At 37.4% G+C, this 20,418-nt stretch overlaps 1 protein-coding gene across 2 annotated transcripts in view; it reads left to right on the top strand.

The window, feature by feature from the left end:
• The window catches only part of LOC106867340 (BLOC-2 complex member HPS3), a 58,815-nt gene that overhangs the window by 19,456 nt on the left and 18,941 nt on the right, over positions 1-20,418 (top strand). For both annotated transcript variants that reach the window (XM_089348475.1, XM_089348474.1), the window contains exons 8-14: positions 7,158-7,330; positions 7,454-7,559; positions 8,540-8,626; positions 13,832-13,928; positions 14,987-15,056; positions 16,870-16,957; positions 19,394-19,471. In XM_089348475.1, coding sequence (XP_089204601.1) covers positions 7,158-7,330; positions 7,454-7,559; positions 8,540-8,626; positions 13,832-13,928; positions 14,987-15,056; positions 16,870-16,957; positions 19,394-19,471 — 699 coding nt within the window. The remainder of the gene's footprint in view (positions 1-7,157; positions 7,331-7,453; positions 7,560-8,539; positions 8,627-13,831; positions 13,929-14,986; positions 15,057-16,869; positions 16,958-19,393; positions 19,472-20,418) is intronic.

The raw sequence follows: 20,418 nt of genomic DNA, 5'->3' as shown, positions 1-20,418 counted from the left end.
GAAAGAATGAATAACCTACACCATATTATTCCTTTCAATCTTTTTTCTGATCATTTCCAGGATTATTTGAACTTCTTCAACAAAACCAATTGCTAAAGTGGCTGATATGAAAATATAATACAGTATTTTTATCAATAATAATGATAATAATGAGTTTTACTTTTATTATTATAATTATTATTAATTGTTATTTTTGATTAACTGTAATTCCTTGCAGAATGTCATTTGATGATTTGAAAATCTTATCCCCACCCAAAAATTATTCTTTTTTGTTTGTTTTTCTATGATTTATCAGATGTGGGTAAGTAAATTCATTTGACAGACATTTCCTCTGTTGTCACCTTGCTCAGCATGTAACATGTGCTTGACTTATTATTTCTTTTGTGTTTCCGTCTGGTTTTTCTTGCTGTGTCTCTTTTCGTGTTTCTTTTTTCAAGCAATGCCGTAGTCAGTCCAGTTTCTTCTTGTAAGTCATTGCATTTTGACTTGTTATCATGTTTTTATTTCCATTACTTGGCTTGATGATCACTATCCCACCTCCGGGTCCTTGGGTACCCTCTCTTGCAAGCATTCAGGCCAAGACACTTCACCTCCTCCTACTTCTTACAAATGCCCTGAAAAGGATCCTCCTCATCAGAGTCATTAATTAGAAATTTCTTTATTAGTCTCCCCCCCCCCCATCCCACTTAATAAAATACTGAACTTCCATAAAATTTATCTTTCTATATCATAGTAACCCAAGAACATGAAACATTTTTTAAGCATTCAAATATAAGACAAATCCTCTTTATGTCAAGAAGTAAAACAAAAAAAGAAATAAACAAAGTAAATCACAGATTTTGTTGATATTTCCATAAATTGCTTCCCATTTCAATCATTGGTAATTTCAAAGAAAGAAGCAAATCAAAAGGCCAATTGGAATTGAGTAAGAAAGTTTTGAAGAATCCAGTCAATAATTACATCATCCTCTACCTTCGATTAACTGGGTTCATACCACTGGCCCCCTTGCACTTATTTCTATTTGCACATTTCTTGCATGTAGGCATGTCATTTTATCTACCTAATGTGTGAATGTAATGTATGTGTGTGTGTTTATGTAATGTGTGTTTGTGTCATGTGTGAATGTAATACGTATGTGTGTGTGTGTGTTTGTGTCATGTGTGAATGTAATACGTGTGTGTTTGTGCATTGTGGTTGCATGCATAAAATGCATTCCCCTAATCATTCTCCCTGTCCATCCTTCATCTTCACCCACATTTCACCACTTCCACCCCTCACCTCCCAAATTCTCTCTCCTTCTCCACCACCATACACCTGTTCCTCCCACACTCATGCAACACCTACACACCCAAACGCCCCTTTTTTCCTATCCACACTTCCTTCTCACATCATACCTTCAGCCCTGACAATCACCCAAACCCCTCATCACCAATATTTTTATCTCTTCCCAGTTCTGCCCCTATCACTCTCACCTTTTCTTTCAAAATTTAAGTGTCATGTAGATCTTCTGCAGCAAGAAAAACCTGTTCTGCTCTGGCCCCTTCCTTCATTTCCTTGCATAAAGCCCCTCCCCTCATTGCTTTGCATAAAGCCCCTCCCCTCGTCAAGGTATGTGTAGCTAAGGAGCACTCAGCCACTTGCACGTTAATTTCATGGATAGGCTGTTTTGTTGATTGGATCAACTGGAACCCTTTTCATAACCAAGTGCCAGATTTATGTGTGTGAATATGTATGAGGGGGTGTTGGAAAGTTCCTGGTTTGAAGGGTCTCACGAAAGGCCTGGCTGGAGGCCTAACCTTCCGATTTCTTTTTAATGACTTCCAAAAACTGAAGGACTGCTGCAATAAGTGTGTGAATCTGAGAGGGGAATGTGTTAAATATAACATTTAACTGATCCTCTTGTATTTTCTTTTACCCAAAACCAAGAACATTGTGTGTGTGTGTGTGTGTGCTTGTTTTTCTTCTCCAAATATTTAGGTGTGTGACGAAATGAACCCAGGCTTGAAGATTGGATCCTGCTTCTCTGTTGTTTCATTTTGTTCTCTTAGAATTAGTTTAGGGAATAGGTTTGCTTAAAATGTCACGACATATTTTCTATAAATTCTCAGAAAATGATTGTGAGACTTCTAAGAAGTGACAATTAAAACATGTTTAATTAAGATAAAGAAACTTATTACTAATAGGCTAAAGAAGATATTAGGACAATGTATTAGATGTTAATTATTTCACTCCTACCAACCCCTGTCTCCCTTCTGAGATGTGGCTTGCAGGTATGTCCCAACACTTCACCACCACCACCACCACCACCACCACCACCACCACCACTCTCTCTCCCCATCCACTTCTGGGTAGAATAACCACATGTCTCCTCTTCAGCAAGACACTTCTCTCTGTCCCTCTATCATACTTTAGCCTCTCATCAACTGGCACGGAACCCACCTTCCTCAATACTCTGGTCACCCTGCAGGTACTGGTACCACGTAAAAAGCACCCAGTCCACACTCTGTAAAGTGGTCGGCATTAGGAAGGGCATCCAGCTGTAGCAACCCTGCCAAAGCAGATATCGGTGCTTAATGCAGTCCCCCCCCCCAGCTCATTCATGCCAGCATGGATGACAGATGTTAAATGATGATGATGATGATGATGATGTCACATTAGACATCAGGAAGCTAAAAATACTGTGACACTCACCACCATCATTATTCAATATCCCTTTTTCCATGCTGGCATGGGTTGGATGAATTAAAAGCAACCAACGCGCCAATGGAGGAATAGGAGAGAGAAGAGTGTGACAGGTGATTTGAAATGGGGATTGAGGGGTTGAAGAAGAAACTAGGAGTGAGTCTGGAAGGAGGTGATAAGGAACAGTAATAGGGGAAACCTTGTGAAATGTAGGGGTGGAAATAAGGGGTATTGTTATAGCAGCTGAATGAGTTTGGGAGTGGATGTTATGAATTTGATTGGAAGACTAGATATTTAATTTAAAATTTCAAAAAGCAAGTTCAAATTTTTTTAACGTAGCAATTAAACTTTTGTTAGAGAATTATATCATGCACTAATTTATCTAATTATGGTCTTTAAATATTATTTTACTTATAAATTAATTAGGAAGAGCATGAGGGACGTCATTGCTTGCAATTTAACGAACCTTGTGTTACATTATTAAGTCTTGGTGTATCTCATTGTAACAGTATTAAATAAAAATAGCCATCTTTATATCATAATGTATATACACCATAATGTATATATACCACCTATGTATCATAATTTAGTGTATATATGCACCGTTGAAAGAGAGGATGTTGTGGTTCTTTTGTCTGAGATCAGTTCCAAGAAGGCCAAAAAGTGTCTGATGCTCTCACGAGTCATTGCTGAGACAATATTTGCCTTGCTCTAATATTGTTTTTTACTTGACATATCCCTGTAAAGATTTTCTTTCAGACAAAAACCACAGCGCCATTGCCTCTCGATGTTGTATCTATTAATATGGTTCCCAGTTGGCCATTTTATTATCAAGTCTGTTCTATAAAAATGTATTTCCTCACCAGATTATCTGAATGTTCACTGATCTTTTGCTGAATCTGTTGCACTTTCTTACAATTTCTTTTCTTACTAACAGAAATGTAATGAAAGTGTTTTTACATTTTAAATGTTTTTTGCCTCTGAATCTTGATGGGTTGGTGGTTTCTTCAAATCTATAAATCAACAAAAGGTTGTTGGAGCCTGTATCTTGACTGTTGGATTCTAATTACTTTATGAAGCAATGGAAATATATGATATCTGGATAATCTATAAAACTAGAGAAATCAATTTTGTTTAGGCAAAGATCTTGACAATTCTAGTTTTCTGAAGTTTTTAATCTTACTTAATGATTCTTGATTTAATTTGGATTAATTGACTTGTCTTATGGAATTCTTTGTTTCAGTTCTAAACATTAATTCTACACTCACACGCACACACTTACTTTTCTGAATTGACTCTTTTTCGGCAACCAGTAAATAGTTAATAACTAGTAGTCATAGTAACCATTAAAAAAAAACATGTATTGAGAAACAGTTTGTGTTAACTGGAGCAGATGGGTTCAGTTCATCCCTGTGTGTGTGTGGGGGGGAGCACTGCCGGGATCATTATCGTTACAAGGGCCTTTCTCGTTTGTGGCTGGCAGCTTCTGGTAGAGGAAGGTTGTTTGATATTATTGCTCTTGTTTGAGTTTCTTGTTGCCATGTTCATTCATCTGGGATCTTGGAGTGCAGGAGGTCAAGGTGCTTCTTGGAATCATCTCTCCCCACCTCATGGAGATTTTTCAGGGTTTTTGGCAAGACATTAAATAGCTGTTGACCTTTGAATTGCTGTACCTGGTTCTTAGTTGGGTGGGACCTTTGGAACAGTGGATTGGCACCCTGTTCAGGGGCTGGTATAACTCTCTTTGCCAAAGTTTGGTACTGTCTTCCATACTCTGCGTCTTTACAATATCGCATTCCATTTAGTGTCACTTTTAATGTTCCTTAATAAATGTGATGAAACCATCAGATTTTAGTGGCTTCAGCTTTGCTTTTTCCTTTGTGAAATCAAGTTTTATTTGGTTTGTTGTGTTGCCTTTTTTTTCCTCTCAGTGACCTTATTTCTATGTTTTTCTCCCCCCCCCCCCGCCAGCTGTTATCAGGCATTGATGTATGGTGTTTCATACAGACCTATACATTTGCATACATTTGAGCTTCCATATAAAACCAATGAGAGCTTTGTATGTCTAGCTGCTTTCTCAGCTTATTTGTCTCCAACAGTTGGCCCCGGTCACCTTTATTCCCTTCTCTCTTCTGGACTTTCTCGCTGCTGCTGCTGCTGCTGCTTTCTATTCTGCACCTCATCATCACTCTCTACAATCAGTTCATTCTCAATGCTGTACACTCGACCAGTTATTAGCAAATATTTTGCTTTTATTTTTTCCCCTCTTTCACAACTCTCTCTCTGTCTTTGTGAGAGAGAGTGAGTGCATTGTTTTATTCCTATAATAATTATTACAGGGGAACTGAGTCACAGCAGAGTCAACTCATAGTTGAAGGTTTGTAGTTTGAAGATGAAGAAAGACCGTTTTTCTTAGCATCTTCTTTCAATGCTCCAGTCTGTTTGGCTGTAAATGGATACCACACTAGCTGCCACCATTTGTGAACCTAATTATGTAGCATACCTTATTAAGCAAATTCTCCAAGTACAAAATACCCTGACTAACCTCAGTTAGTCAGGGTATTAGAGATAGATATAGAAATGGTTGAAAGAATTCTTGATCATAAATCTCTTTCCAATACAATTTTATGATTGATCACACTATGGCATCAGATTTGCAGCTAAAAATTAACCAAGAAGTCAGGATAAATCTCTAGTTTTAATTTGTCATTGTCTCCATCGATATCTACTGATCCTGAACTATCTGGGTCCTACTTTAGTCAAAGAAGTCATTGGTTTATGTTTCTCCTTCCAACAAGGTGCACACCTGGACATAGTTGTTTGTAGAAGACTAGCAGATGGCCATACGTGATAGACGAAGACAGTATCAATATTATCATATGATATTGATGAGTTAATAACAAACAATCATAAAATATAATTGATACATAAATCTCTCCACACTGCATAACTATTACATTAATCTATTTATTAAAAACTGTTCAGCTGCTCTATAACTATAAATAGTTCAACTGTTATCATTAAGTCTCTCTCTCTGTCTTCAGCTACCAGGCACCAGTGCCATCATTGCCATTACAACAACAAACACCAGAAAACATCTGATCCTTAAACAGTGTCACCAATCAATCATCCAAGATTGGTAGTTTTGTTGTTTTTTTTGGTCTAGAAAGGTTGGAAGGCAAAATGAACCTTGGCAGAATTTGAACTCAAAGCTCGGAAACTCAGAACAAATACTGTGAAGCAATCCAATGACTCTGACAATTAATTACTTTTATTACAATTATCAATATCTGATTTGTGATAGAAGCTATTGAAAATATAATGGATTAATGATAACAGTTGAACTATCCAGAGTTATAGAGTAGCTAAACGGTTTTTAATAAATAGAGTAAATGTAATAGTTAACCAGTATAGAGAGATTTATGTATCCGTTATATTTTATGATTGTTTTGTTATTAACTCATCAATATCTACACTTTACATAGTATCAATATTATCATATTGTAAAGAATGTCTTCATCTATGGCTGCTGTCAAGTGAAGATGAAAATGGATTTTAGTTATCCTGAAAACAATTACCCCAGTATTAGTATTATTATTTCCATTTTTAGTGTCAATGCATTTTTATCTTTAATTTTGACAATCATCATCATCATCATCATCGTTTAACGTCCGCTTTCCATGCTAGCATGGGTTGGACGATTTGACTGAGGACTGGTGAAACCGGATGGCAACACCAGGCTCCAGTCTGATTTGGCAGAGTTTCTACAGCTGGATGCCCTTCCTAACGCCAACCACTATTAATAATAATAATAATAAAAACTGAAATTATATAATTTTTTATAATAACATACCTATTTATTCTCATAATATTCTGGTCAACTCAAGTGTGAATATGTTGATGGTTGTTGTTTTTTGTTGTCAGAGAATGTCTCTTCTCTTTAAATGATGTGTATTCATAACACATGTGATTTATCAATGTTAGGGGACTTTCAGACACTGTCGTGTTTCAACCTTATTGTGTGTCTCCTCAGTCTAAACTATACCTCCAGACCAATGAATCTACCAACCTCTTGTTTATAGAAATCAGCAGCCAAATTATCTGCTGATGTCTGCCAACAGGTAATAATTGATGGGGTACACACAGAACAGGGAGAATCCAAACAATAACATATCTATTCATTCTTAGTACATACTGGCAAATTCAAACCTGAATATCTGATTGTTGTTGTTTTTTCATCAGAGCATCATCTCCCTTAATTTATTTTTTCAATTCCACTGAAGTAAAATTTATCCAGGTAAAAATTGGGGACAATAATCCCTCATTAAACCTGGTTTAAATTTTATTTATCTTTTACTACTTTTAACAGTTTATGATATTTAGTCACAAACAAGATCTGCAATCCTCTTGGAGATTCTTTCCCTTTTTTTGTTGATGAAAGTTTCAATGCCTTTTTTCTTTGGAATTCCTTTTAGATTGTATTCTCTACGAAATATCAAGACAGTGTTCAAGAAGCATACCTTCATGTGCTCCAAGAAGCCAACCTGATTCTGAGGGGTCCAGTCGTAGACTCTGAGATCGAATATTTAGAAGAATATCAAAATTTATTTGCCGAATCCTGCCAGAAACTCGGAGATTTCTATGCCTGGTAGTTTAATTATATTTTTATTTAAATTATTAATTTCATGTGAGATTAAATGATACCTTAACATAAAAGATGTAATTATTCTCTGTGCAGCAAAATTGAAATGTTCTGTTTTAATTTGATCAGGCACCCTTGTTCAGACTGGAAACTTTGTCTACCATATTACAACATGGCTGGGATCACCCTAAAAGATGCTTTACAGAAAGCCTCTAACATTAATGAAAAAGATCAGGTCTGTATGCAACATGTTCCAGAGATTTTGATAAATAAATTGACTGAGTGTGGAACTTTAGCTTCCTAAGTTTAAGACAATAGAATTCAGGCTTTGTTTTCATTCTTTAGTAACTGTGAACAGTGTAAGGGAACTTCTTCAAAAGTCTTTCTTTAATTACTCCTGGTTTCAAATTGTTAGATGGGAATATAAATATCACCATATATATGTTAATACTTACAGTATGAGGTGAAGAATTCACATAAATGGTATATTACATGATGATGTTGCTTATAGAATAAAGAATCAATGATACCTAATTGATGACTCAATACAAATGATTGATTTTATTGAGATATCAAACTTTCATCTTAATATTTGAATTATAAGATTCAGCAACACTTGAGTATATTTAAATTGATGTTATACATTTTAAATTGAAGGAAGTGTGTCCTTGTCTTGTGTAAATCACAGACATTTCACAGACAGAACTCAATTTGGTTCACACATTCCACACTTTTCTGCAAACACATTGAATTTGGTTCTTTTTGCATATTTTTCCAAATACAAGAACAAACCTTTCTCTTTTAACAAAACTTTGTTCATAACCACAAAGTTTTCACTTAAATACATCATTTTGGTTCTAAGAAACAGATTTAGAATCTACAAGAAACCTAGACTCTGTTGCAGTTTAAAATCCTCTCCTGTCGTTTACATCACGTGACATATTTCTGATCTATGAAGGATATTGTTCCACCATCTTTGAATTGTGGGATGTCTATCAAACGTCTTTGATGCAGTCAGTCAAATGCTATAAACTGTCTGATTTCAATAAAGCTGGAAATTAGGAGAATGCTTGGCCTTTCAGAAGCTACAAGTCAGATAATAAGCATTTTTGTCAAAGGAAACATTAATCCTGAGTGAAATCCCTTAGGAGATTATCCAAAGCTTCAACAGTGTTTATTATTTCTCTATTTAATCTGTTTTATTTTATATTTCAGGGCATCTTCTTTAAACATGGAAAAGGGTTTCTCCATTATCTAAAAAGGAAAATTTTTGGAAATTCTGAACCTTTAAATCTAAGCACTGTAAGTATAATATATTTTATATATGTGGCTGTGTGGTAAGCAGTTTGCTTCCCAACTACACAGTTCTGGGGTCAGTCCCACTGCATGGCACCTTGGGTACATGTCTTCCATTCTAAACCCAGACTGACCAAAGCCTTGTGAGTGATCCAGTGACTGAAACAAGTAAAAGATAAAATACGTCTGTCTGTATGTCTGTGTTCTTTGTAGAATGTTTACATGAAGGGTTTTATGGTTTCTTTTGCAAAATATATTTTGTGATAACATCTGGGGAAGGAAAAACATCGAATGGATTGTTAAATGGGATCCCCACCCCCAAAACTGGAATCGGTTACAGTGGAGGTGGGGGGTCAGGTCAAAGAATATGATTGGTAAATATTGAAACTTCATTAAATTCAAAATGTTTAATGAAGAGAAAATCGGTTGAGAATGAATTTCTATTTACAGGTCATGCCAACCTAATTGTAGAAATATTTAACCTTCATAGGAATCAATTATATATTAATTATTATTTTATGAAACAAATAGATGAGTTTATATTTCAATGGTCTAATTATACCTAGCTATCTTCTTTACCTGTCTATCTTTCTATTTGCGTACATGCATGTCTGTATCAACCTACCTACCCACCTCCCTATCCATCCCCCCTCTCCTTCCTTCCCTCCATTCTCTTTCTATTTACTCTTCCAGCCACCCATCCTATCCCCTCTCCATCATCAATAATCTAAGCCATAATTACCAAACATCCTTCCTCAAGTCGGTAAATTCTAAAGGAATAAACCACACCTCTGTTTGCAACACAAAAAGCAGCATTTATTCCGTCATAAATAAATTATTGACCTTCCATTTACGACGGAGATGTCAACTTGACTTGTTTATTCTATATTTGGTTGCAATGTTTATTTGTTATCATGTGACATGTTAATTAATGTCTCAGTTAATTTGCATACACCATGAGAAGGCATAAATATAATGGATGAGTTTCAATTAGTCAGAGTAATTAACATATTAAATTTTCAGCATTTTTTTCTGTTCACATGACAATATATGATGTTGTTGACCTTCACCCATACTTCTGCATGTGTGTGTGTGTGTGTGCATTCATGCATGCACATGTACATATATGCATATAAAATGCACTCATACACAATATGAAAAACTTATTTTTTGTGCATATTAACTGAGTCTAATAGTTATCCTTGTACAAAATATATCATCATTATCATTTGATGTCTGTTTTCTATGCTGGCATGGGTTGGAGAGGTCAAGAAGATATGAAGAATCACAGAATTGTATTCTCTTCTAATGTCTGCTTTGGCCTGCTTTGACGTGGATGTTGTTCCTGATGCCAACCACTATGGCACCAGCACTAGTGATGTCTTCTTGAACCTTGTGAGACTAACAGCCTAAAGGGAGGCCCCTATAACTGATGGAGAATAGAGGAAGGGATACCCCTGAAGTTTGCTAGATCCTGTCGAACTGTCCAGGCCAATTTCAGCATGGAAAACAATGATGATATATTTATCATCACCATTTAATACTCATCTTCCATGCCAACATATGCTGGATGGTTTGACAGGATCCAGTGTTCCCAAGGGTTGCAGAGCACTCCAATCTCTGTTTTCACATGGTTTCTGCAGCTGGATTCCCTTCCTAATGCCAACCACTCGACATGTGTGCAGATTGCATTTTTTGTGCCAGCAGCCCTAATGAGCTCACCTTATAGCTTCCGAGTCTACAAAATCCAATCGGTTGTGCACCAATGTCTGTGAATGCTGTTGTTCCACATTTGTCACCAGTTGAGTAAAGTGGTGATGATGTTGACATTCCTCATTGACATTACGTCTGGTTACTTTGCACTTTCTAAGAACTGTGGAGTAAAAATATAACTCGGTTGAAATCAAGTAAGCCTGGTAACAGGAAGAGTATCGAGTCATAAAAATTTGTCTCAAGTAAAACCCTGTTCAAATCCACCATCATCATCATCATTTAACATCCATCATCCATGATAGCATGGGTTGGACACTTTGACAGGAACTGGTAAGCTTGAGGACTGTCCCAAGCTCCACTGTCTTGGCATGGTTTCTATGGCTGGGTGCCCTTCCTAACAGAAACCACTTTACAGAGTGCTCCACTGGGTGCCTTTTATGTGGCACCAACAATGCTGAGGTCACCAAATAGCTTGCAAGACAAAGATCCTTCAACTGAGAGGGGAATAATATTGAGGGAGGACAGAAACAGGGGTCTTGTAGTGGAGGAAATACATGGTTACCTCTGTCAGAAGGGGAGAGAGAGAGAGAGAGAGAGAGAGAGAGAGAGAGAGCACACACAATAAAGATGTTGACATGTCAAGGAGGGGGATACTCTCAAGTGAGTGGGGGGAGTGTAAAAGTAGGGAGTTTGAGAAAGTTCAAGAGGGAGAAAGGAGGGAAGGGGGAATTTGGTCAGGGTGGGGGCGGCAACAGAATAGCAATGATACAGTTAACAGGAAGAGATGAGAGCAGTGTTGGGCTGCTGGAGTGAGGAGGCATGAAGGAATGATGTAGCTTGGTTCATTGGGGTAAGGTGTGGGGTAGGGTGTGTGAATTAATGTTACCTTTTGGTGGAATACACAGTGCTTCCAGAATTTAGTTTTGCTAAGGTGGGTGGGCCTTTTTAAGAACTTCATAGCACCAGGCATCTTAGTCCATTCTCATCTCTTCGGTGAGGCCCAACATCTTCAGATTGGTCTTCACTACTTCATCCCATGTCTTCCTGGCTCTTCCACTTCCACAAATGCCATCACACGCACACACATGCACACACACGCACGCACACACACACACACACACACACACACACACACACACACACACACACACACACACACACACACACATACACATGACGAACACAGTATTGTAACATAAGCAGCTGATATCTCTTCATTGGGTTGAATGTTATAAATAAATCAGGTTCTTTGTTACTTGAAGTAAGCTGTTGAGGTTTTCAAACTGAAATAACTTTCTCTCTCTCTCTCTCTCTCTGTTTGTCTGTCTGTCTCTTTCTCTCTCATCTCTGTCTGTCTCTCTCTCTCAATCTTTCTCATCTGTCTCTCTCTTTATTTCTGTCTCGTTATTACATGAATTGTGCATGAAGATTCATTATTTTGTTGTAATATGTTTGATAAAAGTTTGAACTCATCATCATCATCATTATTATTATTATTATTTTTATTATTATTATTATTATTATTATTATTATTATTGTCAGGGCAGTGGGCTGGCAGAATGGTCACAGCTCAGGACAAAATGCTTAGTGGCACTTCTTCCAGTTTCATGTTCTGAGTTCAAATTCCACGAAGTTCCACTTTGTTTTTCATCCTTTTGAGGTCATTGAAAATCATTACCACTCAGGTACCAGGTTCGATGTAACCGACTCCCTCCTCCCCCTCAGAATTACTGGCCTTGTGCCTAAACTTAGAAAGAATTACCATTTTGGTCTTCTTGCCATAGAATATATTTAGATCTCAACAAGGCCGTATAAAGGAATTGGTTTCTGGGAAGGATGAGACTAATCCATGACATGTTCCGACATGCTACCTACTCTGTCTCAACAACAATAATCCTTTCTACTATAGGCACAAGGCCTGAAAGTTTGAGGGGAGGGGCTAGTTGATCACATCGACCTCACTACTCAATTAGTACTTATTCTATCAGCTGTGAAAAGATGAAAGGCAAAGATGACTGTGGCAGAATTTGAATTCAGAACATAAAGATGAGCAAAATGCTTCATTCTGCCCAGCAGGCTAACAATTCTGTCAGCTTGTCACCTTAATAACAATAACAATAATAATAATAATATTAATAATAATAATAATAATGAGTGGTACAGGTGACATCCAGAGGATGTCGTAAATAGCAAGGGTTTCACCATCCTTTGGAACTTCTCAATACAAACTGACTCCAATTGACCAGACATTGTGATCAAGGACTACAACAGAGGAACTTGTCTGTTAATAGATATGTCTGTCTCATGAGATCAAAATGTTTCAAGAAAGGAATACGAGAAGCTTTCTCACTCTAAAGATCTGCAAATTGAAATCACAAAAATGTGGAAGCTTAGTAGTGCGATAATATCAGTAGTAATTGGTGCATTGGGATTGATAAAGAAGGGAGCTGAGAAGTATATTAAGCAACTCCCTGGTAGCTCCAATCTCCGGGAACTACAAAAGATATCCTTGATGGGTACAGTCCATGTACTATGGAAAGCACTCTCCATCTAAAATGGAATAAATGTGGTTATAATTTTCGCATGCATAGCAAAACAAAAGTGCCCTTGCTACTCATGGCTTCTGGAGGATGCCCGGTACTAAGGCAGCTGAAATAAAGTTATAATGAAAAGAAACCATAAATAATAATAATGATAATAATGATAATAATAACGATGATGATGATGATAATGATAATAATAATAATAATAATAATTACAGATGCCTCTCTACTTTCCTTTCTTCGATTTATCTTTTACTTATTTCTGTCATTTGACTATGGCCATGCTGGGGCACCACCTAGCTGAATAAATTAATCCCAATATGTATTTATTAAATGCTGTTACTTTTTCTGTTGGTTTCTTTTGCTGAACTGCTAAGCTATGAGGACATAAACCAACCAATAGCACTTGTCAAGAAATGCAGGGAGGACAACACAAAACACGCACATTCATTGATGCATGTGTGTATGTATGTATGTACGCAGTGGGCTTCCACACAGTTTCCATCTACCAAATTCACTTACAAGGCATTAGTTATCCCAGGGCTGTCCAAGATGCTGGGCAGTGGGACAGAACCTGAACCCACTTGATTGCAAACTGAGTTTCTTAACCACACAGTCATGCCTGCACCCCTCTTTCTTATACATTGTTTATATATGTATGTATATATGTATGTAAAAGCACCATTCAGGTGTGGTCGATGTCTGTGCCACCCGACTGGCTCCTGTGCCAGTGGCACGTAAAATGCACTCACTACACTCTCAGAATGTTTGGCATTAGGAAGGGCATCCAGCTGTAGAAACCTTGCCAGATCAGATTGGAGCCTGGTGCTGCCTCAGTCCTCAGTCAAACCGTCCAACCCATGCCAGCATGGAAAGCAGATATTAAATGATGATGATGATATATATATATATATATATATATATATATATATATATATATATATTTTTTTTCCAGGACGAAAGCAATCTGATATTATCCGTGTTCTACAAATGTTCAGCTCAGGATGTTTCCAGTATCATCTTATTATCCAGATTGAAAAATTATTCTCCTGGTATGTAAACATTCTCGCCTCCTGCCTCCTGCCCCTGTTGTCATTCATTTTGTTTTTACTTTGCATAAACAATCCCTTTGTCCTAAAAAGTGCACAAAAAAGGCAACACATCTTCTCAAACTATGAACAAATTTGAAACTTAAAAGAAACTGAAGGTTAGATATATTATTATGTTTATTTAAATAATTCAACCCTTTTGATAGTACACCACCAACACCAACACCACCCCTGGTCCTATGATACAAATTTCCCGTTTTAAAGTAATCTAAATCAGAACTTCCATCACAATTTCAAATTAATCCATGTTGTCATTATTTTCAAAATTAATTAAAACAAAAGCAGCAGATTAAAACAGAAAAATGATTACAAAAGTGTTAATAGATGTTGTTGGGGTTCATCTTTTATGAATGCCCCTCCCCGCCGAGTATCAAGAAATTAGCTGCCTCTGTTTTAACTAATTTGTTTGATTTATTGATCTCTTCAGGAATCATTCTGGCTTTCTTAGAAATTACTGAAGATGAAATACGTTTTTTTTTAATCAGTTTTTAAAATTTATATTTAATAAATTAAGGATCAAACAAAAATCAAAATTAGTTCCACAGAAAATTAAACTCAGCAGAAATATGTCTTAAGGATTCCAGCACAAATTAAACTCAGCATTTATCTTTTTTGTTAATATTTAACACAAGTTCTATATTTAAGAGATGAGGAATTATGTACATGATTTACATTTGACGGATATTTGTCCTCATCTTGTTTGTTGTTAGCACAACATTTCAGCTGATATACCCTCCAGCCTTCATCAGGTGTCTTGGGGGATATTTTGAACCTAGATTCTCATTCCTAATGTATTTTTGATGTTATTCAGAAGAAGGCTGGAGGGTATATCAGCCGAAACGTTGTGTTAACAACAAACAAGATGAGGACAAATATCCGTCAAATGTAAATAATGTATGTATTTTGTTGTTTGAAATTATTTTAATTAATCAAACCCTCATCCCACCCCACCCACCGTCCAACCCCTTTCTGTTTACATTCTGTTCTGATTTTTATTTCAGAAAAAACTCTTGCCTTGATGGGTGACATTAAAAAGCGGGATTTGAAATTTGGAAAGAAATCCAAACTAAGGTAAGCTGGAATCAATACATAAAACGAAAGGGAAATAGGTTTCTGGAAATGATAATAGTAATATGTCCGTGCCCCTGGACCGGCTCCTGTGCTGGTGGCATGTAAAATACACCATTTTGAGCATGGCCATTGCCAGTACCGCCTGACTAGCCTTCGTGCTGGTGGCAAGTAAAAGCACCCACTACACTCTTGGAGTGGTTGGCGTTAGGAAGGGCATCCAGCTGTAGAAACTCTGCCAAATTAGATTGGAGCCTGGTGTAGCCTTCGGGTTCCACCAGTTCTCAGTCAAATCGTCCAACCCATGCTAGCATGGAAAGCGGACGTTAAACGACGATGATGATAGTAATAATGGTTTCAAATTTTGACCCAAGGCTAGTAATTTTGGGGGAAGGGCTAAGTTGATTAAATCAACACCAGTACACAACTGGTACTTATTTTATTGACCCCTAGAAGAATGAAAGGCAAGATTGGTCTGAGTAGAATTTGAACTCAGAATGCAAAGACACCGGAGAAATGCTGTTACAGCTTTTGTCTGCTAGCTGAATGATTCTTCCAGTTTACCATTGGAGATCTCTTGGCTCATCCATTGATGAAGAGTGTAACTACCGGCATGAACTGATGCAAATGATAACAACAACAATAATGATATTAATAATAATAATAATAATAATAATAATAATGATAATGATATTAATAATAATAATAATAATAATAATAATGAAATAATGGTAAATGAAATTTCTACTGAAAGTAAAAAAGAAAATATGTTGAGTTTAGATTATTTTCAGGTAAATTATAATATTCATTGCACAGTTAATTCTTCTGTTGCTATGTTGTTGATGAGAAATGGCTCAGGTAAAAAATTGATTGGTGAGGGTGGGTGGGGGTCTGTAGATGGAGAATAAAAGATCACCTGTAAGTCAAAGAAGATGAAATATCTTACAGGAGTTTCAAGGAACAAGAAAATGGTTTTCTTGTCCTTCCCTTGCTTCTTAGAAAGAGAAGTCCAGCTCAGCATGTTAACAAAGAAACACTTGTTAGTTATACGGTGGGACTTGTTATAATAGTAAGGACTACATTTACTCCATGGCAGTGCTACAGGGGCTGTGAATTGCCTGTTCGAGACAAGTAAACCCTTTAGGCATAGAAGCGCCAACAGCTGAACCAACCCATGATGCACGCAGGGAGATGAAACCATCCTGCATGCAGTCATTCAGTGTCTGTGCATTAGAGAGTTGTGGGCTTGGTGGCTGCAGCAAAAGAGGTTGTGTGGTGGACTTGTCTGAAAGGTTTGAAGACAGGCACTTTCCTATCTGGCCAAGCCCTCATCAGTTTCTTCAAATATCGTTTGAAGAGTGGGGTGATGGTTGAGAGGGAGGTGCTGCCCTCTAGTGTGTTTATGAAAAAGGTGGATGAGAGTAGCAAGACTGGTGAAAGCGAATGGACTGACTCTGAGTAAGTTTTTCTAAATAGGAAGAAAGAAACCAGAAGATGGTACTTTCCCATACCTTGGGGATGACCTTGGAGGAATCCAGGACTTTTGTGTGGGGTTTACCCCGGATTACCCTAAGTGGACTGCCCTGCTATTGAGGATTCTAGTTATTTATTGATTTCTCAAATTTCTGTGTATATGTGCTTTCTTATATCCTTTGATGTGCTAGTATTTCCCATTGATTGATGTAACCCTCACTTGTGGTTTTTGTGTGTTGTAACTTGTCCTTTGATATTGTCCACAATGTATTGATCCCTTGTGGCTAATGAAAGAAAGCATCATCGTCATTATTATTATTATTATTATTATTATGTCTTTCAGCTACCTGAACAATTTAGCATGTGTTGTTTTGTACTTAGACCTCTGTGACTTAGATGCTGCTGAGCTGGAACTCTCAAATATACCAAAAGTAAGTCCCCAATCATTTATCTACGAATAACTAATTCTTATAATTAAACACAATCTCAATACCTGCCCCACCACTTCCACCTGATATATTTGTATCTGTTTCTATTAACTCTGAAAAGGTGAGAAGAGTGAATGTCAGTCTGTGAATTCTAATCCAGTCTTTTGTTCTGAACTGTGACTTATTGAGGGATCAAATAAGACACAGAATTATCTCCAACACATCACTCATTGCAAAACGATTGACAGCTTAATATTTACACACACCAGTACCGGAAGTTCTTATCCTCTGTCATCCTTGCTTGTCTCCCGCGAACACTTCTAGGGGCCAAATGCCATCCCCTCCCCTACCCTGGGTTTTATCGATCTTTCAGCGCATAAAGATGGTGTACTGTATGCAGGTTGTAGGCATTGTTTTGTTTATGAATTTTGGCAAATGCAAGCCTTCTTTTCAGGTACACGACACTGCTTTCCCCCATCCCAGGGTCTCACAGGCCCACACCTCCCACACTGTCAGAATTAGCACTCTCAACGTCGGCACACTGAAAGGTAGGTCTGGTGAGATTGTTGAGATGCTTGAACAGAGACGCGTAGATTTGTGCTGCTTCCAAGAAGTAAGGTGGAGAGGAGGTTCTGCGAGGTTCCTCACAGGCAAAGAACACAGGTACAAGATTTCCTGGGCAGGGAAAATCTGCATGAAAATTTCAGGCTGGTGACAGTGTGGTCTTCACTGTACATACTTATTTGTGACAGCATTCACACGTAATGGGTTGAACCAGCTGAAACCTATGAGTTCACCAGGTCCCTCATGAATGCTGGCCCCTAACATTCCAGTAAGCAAAGTAATGCTTCTGCCTGTGGCCCAAAAACCCAGCTTGCAAATTTGATAAATGTTTCACTGGAAGAGCAAACACATCGGGTGGTGTGGACACCATAGCTGGAGTAGTTATGCATTACGGACATGTAGAAGATGAACTCTACACCTCACTACAGACAACCAACAACCAGATTAAACTGGATTCTAAGAATTTGGCCTATATCAACATGTGATGCATTGCTGAATGATTAAAAGAGTCTAGATTAAACATAAATATATCAATACAAGACAAAAGTTCGATAAATAAATATTACTAATGCTCTTAATGATTAATACAAATTAGAATATAAATAAAAGCAAGAAAAAATAGGAATAATGATTAGACTACTTAACATCTATCAAAAATCACTATACAGACCTACACACACACACACACATATATATATATAGTTTTAGGGAAAATAACCAATTTTCAAGAACTCATCGATGAAAATCCACTATCACATATAGAAAAATTAATAATTAAAAGCACAATAAATGAGTATAATATAAAGTAAAGTAAATATCATAAGATAAATATTATATTATATTTATCTTATGATATTTACTTTACTTTATATTATACTCATTTATTGTGCTTTTAATTGTTAATGTTTCTATATGTGATAGTGGATTTTCATCGATGAGTTCTTGAAAATTGGTTATTTTCCCTAAAGCTATATATTTTATATATACTTTATCTATAAGGCTCAATTTAATTTTAATTTTTATAAATTGATTTTAATTGAGTTTTTTACCTGTAATTTTGGATTTTGTCCCTAATATTATTATATATATATATATATATATATGTGTGTGTGTGTGTATATATGTGTGTGTGTGTGTATATATATATGTGTGTGTGTGTGTATGTATATATATATATATATATATATATATATATATATATATATATATATATATATATATATATGCATGTGCAAGAGAGACGACTGTGCTGGTATGGTCATGTGTTGCATATGGATGAGGACAGCTGTGTGAAAGAAAAAGTGTCACACCCTAGCAGTAGAGGGAACCTGTGAAAGAGGTAGACCCAGGAAGACCTGGGATGAGGTGATGAAGCACGAGCTTTGAACATTGGGCCTCACCGAGGTAATGAGTAGTGACCGAGACCTTTGGAAATATACTGTGCGTGAGAAGACCCGACAAGCCAAGAGAGACCATAACCTGTGGCCTATGCCAGTGGTGTATAACCAGTCCACTTATGAGTACCCTTCACTCATTGGACAATAAACTTTGCTTGTGAAGACCTGTTGAGGCAAGTGAAATCAAAATCGCTGACATGGCCGATGACAGTACCACCTGTGTGTGTGTGTGTGTGTGTGTGTCTTTGTGTTTGTCCCTCCCCACCATTTGACAACTGGTGTTGGTGTGTTTACTACCCTGTGACTTAGTGGTTTAGCAAAAGGGAATGATAGAATAAGTACCAGGCTTTAAAAAAGAAGTGCTGGGGTAGATTTGATTTTTAAAAAATCCTCAAGGTAGTGCCCCAGCATGGCCACAATCAAGTAAAAGATAAAAGTATAAACCTTCATTAATGTGTCCTAATTACTTTAATTACAGACAGACCTTGTACAGATTTGTGTTGAACATTCACAACTAATTCATGAAAATATGGATAAACTAACTCCATTTGCTCAGGTAAACTCATCCTCTTCCTCTTCCTTTTTTAAATTTTTTTTATGAAGTGTTCCAATTCTGTTTACTTTTGTTTCTCCCCAGCTACAACCTACTCCCTTAAAGGTTCTAATAGACATTATCAATCAATCACCCGATCTATAATGTTTTAATGGTTAATCCATCATCATCATTTGTGTTCCATGCTGTGATGGGTTGGATGGTTTGACAGGACCCACTGAGCCAGTTGGGTCCATGGGGCTTTGAGGCGATGACTACGGACCGAGACCTTTGGAAATGTGCTGTGCGTGAGAAGACCCGGCAAGCCAAGTAAGATCGTTGCCAGTGCCCCTGGACTGGTTCTTGTGCGGGTGGCACATGAGATGCACCATTTTGAGCGTGGCCGTTGCCAGTACCGCCTGACTGGCTCCTGTAGGATTTTCGAGCGAGATCGTTGCCAGTGCCCCTGGACTGGCTTGTGCGGGTGGCACATAAAAGACACCATTTCGAGCGTGGCCGTTTTCGTGCGGGTGACACGTAAAAGCACCCACTACACTCTCTGAGTGGTTGGCGTTAGGAAACTCTGCCAAATCAGACTGGAGCCTGGTGTTGCCATCCGGTTTCACCAGTCCTCAGTCAAATCGTCCAACCCATGCTAGCATGGAAAGCGGACGTTAAACGATGATGATGATGATGATGCCCTTCCTAATGTCAACCACTTACAGAATGTATTTGGTGATTATTTTTTTTTTTTGCTGGCCCCCAGCACTTGTAAGGTCAGCAAGTTGTTTGCAAGACAAGGCTCCCTTGACCAAATGAGGGTGCAGTATTGAGGGTGATGGCTTTGTGTCTGGTGTTGAGAGGTTGAAGTATGAAAGAGGGACTAGTATGAGTATCTTGCTGTAGAGGAGAAACATGGCTACTCCAGCCAAAAAGGAAGAAAGGACTGTGAAATTGAGGAGTCATGGTAC

This window comes from Octopus bimaculoides, chromosome 3, assembly GCF_046866305.1.
Source record: "Octopus bimaculoides isolate indiv1 chromosome 3, ASM4686630v1, whole genome shotgun sequence".
Classification (NCBI taxonomy): domain Eukaryota; kingdom Metazoa; phylum Mollusca; class Cephalopoda; order Octopoda; family Octopodidae; genus Octopus; species Octopus bimaculoides.
This window is presented reverse-complemented; position numbering and strand designations above follow the sequence as displayed.